The 5494-nt window shown below is 37.8% G+C and overlaps 1 protein-coding gene across 1 annotated transcript; it reads left to right on the forward strand.

Annotated features, from left to right (window-relative positions):
* The first annotated feature begins 984 nt into the window (after nt 1-984).
* LOC103562036 (olfactory receptor 5B12-like) lies at nt 985-1926 on the forward strand. Its single transcript, XM_008536942.2, has one exon. The coding sequence runs from the start codon at nt 988-990 to the stop codon at nt 1924-1926; it is 939 nt and encodes a 312-aa protein (XP_008535164.1). The 5' UTR covers nt 985-987.
* The last annotated feature ends 3568 nt before the right edge of the window (nt 1927-5494 follow it).

Consider the following 5494-nt stretch of genomic DNA (forward strand, 5'->3'; position numbering starts at 1 on the left):
AGTTTACCCAGCTAGCAAGTAGGAATTCTGGGATTTGAATGTAGACAGGTCACCCTAGGGACCATGTGCTTTACTCCCACAATATGCCTCTTCTGTAAATAATCGTGTTGTTTTCAAAGCACTTTTAAAATTGCTCTAAGAATCTTGTGACACAGTAAAAGTAGGAAATATGATATCCACTTAATTTTGTCAGATGAAGAAATTAAAGCTCAGGAACATTTATGTTGCTTTTCCAATGGGATAAAATGAGAATGAGTTTCTTCCTCCACTCTGGCGCTTCCATCAAGGGGATAAAACAAGGCATAGATTGCACAGCACAGTGTTTGTTTGAATGGTCACAGTTTTGAGATTTTTACAATTTTGGGGGGCATCTCTTTCAAGGAGGGCAATTTTCTTTGAGGAGTGAAAGGGAAATTATCCTTTCTTAGACCTCAGATGGACCACAATACCTTGGATGATCTCATACTCCACAGTATTTCCTACTTCACGGTATTTCACATCCAGAAAGGCAGTTGTGCATCATTTTTCTCAAGTAATTACCTGATAGGACAGTTGGGAAGACTAAATGAGATAATATTTACTCTTCTCAGACTACCTGGCACATGGTAAGTGCTCAGTTAATATGACTGTTACCTGGCTCAGGAATGACAGTGATAAAAGTAAGAGTAATTTACAGAGGAAGCACAAACTTTAACCCAAAGGAAAATAAACAACAGATATTTTGAAGATAACCCAAGTGGTCATTTGGAATATCTGAGTTGGTCAGGAACTATCAAATATAGTGCACATCCTTACAAATTGCAAGATGGAGTTCAGAATGTGCCAGTCTCGGGGTTATTGGGAACTGTGTGTTGGTAAAGGGATCATGGTGTGTTCATGTCATTTGGGTGACATGGATGTGCTGTGAGTCATTTCTTGTGCATGAGTAATTTATCCATTTTTCTTAACTTGTTTTAACAGGTGAAACACAATTCCAAATTGGCATCCATGGAGAACAACACTGAGGTGAATGAATTTAGACTCTTGGGACTGACTGACACCCCAGAGCTTCAAGTCCCTCTCTTCATAACATACGCTCTCATATATGTCATTACTCTCATTGGAAATCTTGGGATGATCACGTTGATTCTGTTGGACTCCCATCTCCACAATCCCATGTATTTTTTCCTCAGTAATCTCTCCCTGGTGGACTGTGTTTACTCCTCGGCTGTTACTCCCAAGGTGATGGCTGGATTTCTCACAGGGGATAAAGTCATCTCCTATGGAGGATGTGCTGCTCAGATGTTCTTCTTTGTGGCTTTTGCCAGTGTAGACTGCTTCCTACTAGCTGTCATGGCTTATGATCGTCATGCAGCAGTGTGTAAGCCTTTACATTACACCACCACTATGACCACCAGTGTGTGCACTCGAATGGCAATAGGCTGCTATGTCTGGGGCTTTGTTGAATCTTCCCTTCACACTGGATTTACCTTCTGCCTTTCCTTCTGCCATTCCAGTGTGGTCCATCACTTTTTCTGTGATATCCCCCCTATCCTGGCTCTTTCCTGCTCTGATATTTACATAAATGAGATTGTGCTCTTTACCTTAGCAGCTTTCAATGTCTTTTTTGCCCTTTTAGTTATCTTGACCTCCTATCTGTTCATATTCATTGCCATCCTGAGGATGTGCTCAGCAGAGGGACGGAAAAAAACCTTCTCCACCTGTGCTTCCCACCTCACTGCTGTAACCATATTCTATGGAACTGTAATCTTCATGTATTTACAGCCCAGTTCTAGTCATTCTATGGACAATGACCAAATGGCATCTGTGTTCTACACAATAATAGTCCCCATGTTGAACCCTATTGTCTACAGTCTAAGGAATAAAGAGGTTAATAATGCTTTCAGAAAAGCAGTTGAGAAGATAAAGATTCTGTTCAGCACATAGTTTTAATTAAAGAGATTATACAATCTGTATAATCAGTTATCTATTTCTGTGTAACTACCTACCACAAAACTTGGTGGCTTAAAGCAACAGCTTATTATTTCTCATAGTTCTAGGATTGACAGGGTCATTACATTACTGCTTTCACATAAGCTCATTCATGAGGTTGCATATCTTCTACATCACCAACTGGGCTGAAAAATTCAAGACGGCCTTACATTTCTGGATGTTTATTCTGGCTATCCTCTACTTCTTCTCCACATGGTCTTTCATCCTCTAGAAACTGTACCAGCTTCCTTACATAATAATTTCAGACCAGAATTCTCACAGTATGAAAGTAAAACTAAAAGGCTTCTTGAAAGTCTAGACTCCCAACTCACACATTTTTTTTTCTACCACATCACACTAAACAACACATGCCAAAAGGCTGGCTCAGATTCAAGTATGAAGAAAAAGACTCTACTTATTGAGGAAAAGCACTGCAAAGAATTTGTGCCCATACTTAATCTACCATAAATAGGAATTAGGTTAAACTGCTGTGAAAAAGAAAAGCCAAAATATAGTGGCTTAAATAAGATAGCAAATTATTTCTCAAGTAGTGTAGTTAATTTAGCAGGGTGGAAGTGAACTATCTAGACTGCTGGTGCGTCTTGATCATTCTGCACCAAGTTCATTCCACGTTGTCTCTTTATACTATCTCCTAAAGTGTTGAAATTCTGCCCTCATCATCCCTATTCTATCTAGAGGAAAGCAGAGAGATGAAATGGAGAAGAAATAATTTCTTTTCAAGAAAGTGATGTAATAGCTGTATCTATTACTTCTGAGTACATTCTTTGGGAAGAATTCAGCCACATTGCCATGAAAACTAGCTGCAAAGCTGACTCAAAATTTAATCTCTAGCTGAGTGCAATGTGCTTATCTGAAATCACAATACTCTGGAAGGAAAAAGAAAATGGATTTTTGAGGAGAATCAGTAGTCTGCCACACAGTTTGTAACTGAATCTGAACTGCTAATCTTGTCTCCAAAACTGAGTCTCTAGCTTTTGTTTTTCCCTCCTGGAAGCTTGTTTCCTAGATCTTGCATTGCTTCTTTAAAAACCCCTTTCTTGGGCTGGCCCCGTGGCCGAGTGGTTAAGTTCACGCGCTCCGCTGCAGGCGGCCCAGTGTTTCGTTGGTTCGAATCCTGGGCGTGGACATGGCACTGCTCATCAGACCACGCTGAGGCAGCGTCCCACATGCCACAGCTAGAAGAACCCACAACGGAGAATGCACAACTATGTGCTGGGGGGCTTTGGGGAGAAAAAGGGAAAAAATAAAATCTTTAAAAAAAAAACAAAAAACCCCTTTCTTGACCACTTCATCTAAAATAGGTTTCTAAGTAATCTCTTACTAAGTCTTATCTTTATTGAATTAAATAAATATCTTAAATTATGTTTGTTTAGTTGCTTGTTTTGTGTTTCTTCCAAATCATATGTATTGTTATATTCCTCCAAATTTGCCGGATGTTTTTTTATTTTTTAAACTATTTTATTAAGGTCATATTGGTTTATAATATTGTGTAAATTGCAGGAGTACACTATTATATATGGTTTCTGTGTAGACTACATTGTGTTCACTACCAATAGTCTAGTTTTTATCCATCACCATATATACGTAACCCCTTTACCCTCTTTGCCTTCCTGCCACCTCTTTCCCCTCTGGTAACTGCTAATATTTTCTCCTTATCCATGTGTTTGTTTTTCTTCCACATATGAGTGAAATCATGATGTTTGTCGTTCTACGTGTGGCTTACTTCGCTTAGCATAGTACCCACAAGGTCCATCCATGTTGTCACAAATGACACAATTTTGTGGGGTTTTTTTATGACAGAGTAGTATCCCATTGTATATATATGTATTCCACATCTTTATCCACTCATTTGTTGATGGGCACTTGGGTTGCTTCCACATCTTGGCTATTGTGAATAATGCTGTGATGAATATAAGGTTGCATAAATCTCTTGGAATTGTTGATTTCATATTCTTTGGATAAATACCCAGTAGTAAGATAGCTGGATCATATGGTATATCTTTTTAAAAATTTTTTGAGAAATCTCCATACTATTTTCCCTAGTGACTGCACCAATTTTCCTTCCCACCAGCAGTGTATGAGGATTCCGCTTTCTCTACGTCTTCTCCAGCGCTTATTTTTTGTGTTGTTAATTATAGCCATTCTGACAGGTCTAAGTTGATATCTCATAGTAGATTTGATTTGCATTTCCCTAATAATTAATGATGTTGAACATCTTTTCATGTGCCTGTTGGCCATCTGTACATCTTCTTTGGAAAAACGTCCGTTCATATCCTGTGTCCATTTTTCAATTGGGTTGTTCATTTTTTTGTTGCTGAGAGGTATGAGTTATTTATATATTTTAGAAATTAACCCATTGTCAGGTATATGATTTGCAAATATTTTCTCCCAGTTGGTTAGTTGTCTTTTCATTTTGTTCATGGTTTCCTTTGCTGTGCAGAAACTTTTTAGTATAATGTAGTCCCATTTGTTTATTTCGTGTATCTCTTTGCTTGAGTAGACATGATATTTGAAAAGATACTACTAAGACCAATGTCAAAGAGTGTACTGCCTATATTTTCTTCTAATAGTTTTATGGTTTTAGGACTTACATTCAAATCTTTAATCCATTTTGAGTTAATTTTTGTGTATGATGCAAGAGAGTGGTCCCCTTTTGCATGTGGCTGTCCAGTTTTCCCAACTCCATTTATTGAATAGACCCCTTTCTCCACTGTATGGTCTTGGTCCTTCATCAAAGTTTAGCTGTCCATACATTTGTATTTATTTTTCTGGGCTCTTGGTTCTGTTCCATTGATCTGTGTGTCTGCTTTTGTACCAGTATCATGCTATTTTGATTACTATCTCTTCGTAGTACATTTTGCAGTCACGGATTGTGATACCTCTAGCTTTGTTCATTTTTCTCAGAATTTACATAAATTTCCCACATAGTACTGATTTTCCCACATCCCATAAGAGTTGGTATGTTCTGTTTTCATTTTCATTTATCTCCAGATATTTTTTTATTTCTCCTTTGATTTCTTCATTGATCCAATAGCTGTTCAATAGCATGTTGTTTAGTGTCCACATATTTGTGACTTTCCCAGCTTTATTCTTATAGTTGATTTCTAGTTTCATAGCATTGTGGTCAGAAAAGATTCTTGATATAATTTCAATCTTCTCAAATTTATTGAGGCTTGCCTTGTTTCCCCACATGTCGCCTATCTGAGAATGTTCCATGTGTGATTGAGTGGAATGTTTTCTATGTATCTTTTAAGTCCATCTGGCCCACTGTTTCATTTAAGGCCTCTGTTTCCTTGTTCATTTTCTGTCTGAATGATTTACCTATTGATGCAAGTGGGGTGTTGAAGTCCTTTATTATGATTGTGTTGCTGTCAATTTCTCCCTTTAGGTCAGTTGATAGTTGCTTTATATACTTTGGTGCTCCTGTGTTAGGTGCATGTATATTAATAAGTGTTATATCTTCTTGGTGAAATGTCCCTTTTATCGTTATATAATGCTAATC

Source organism: Equus przewalskii, chromosome 11, assembly GCF_037783145.1.
Source record: "Equus przewalskii isolate Varuska chromosome 11, EquPr2, whole genome shotgun sequence".
NCBI lineage: Eukaryota > Metazoa > Chordata > Mammalia > Perissodactyla > Equidae > Equus > Equus przewalskii.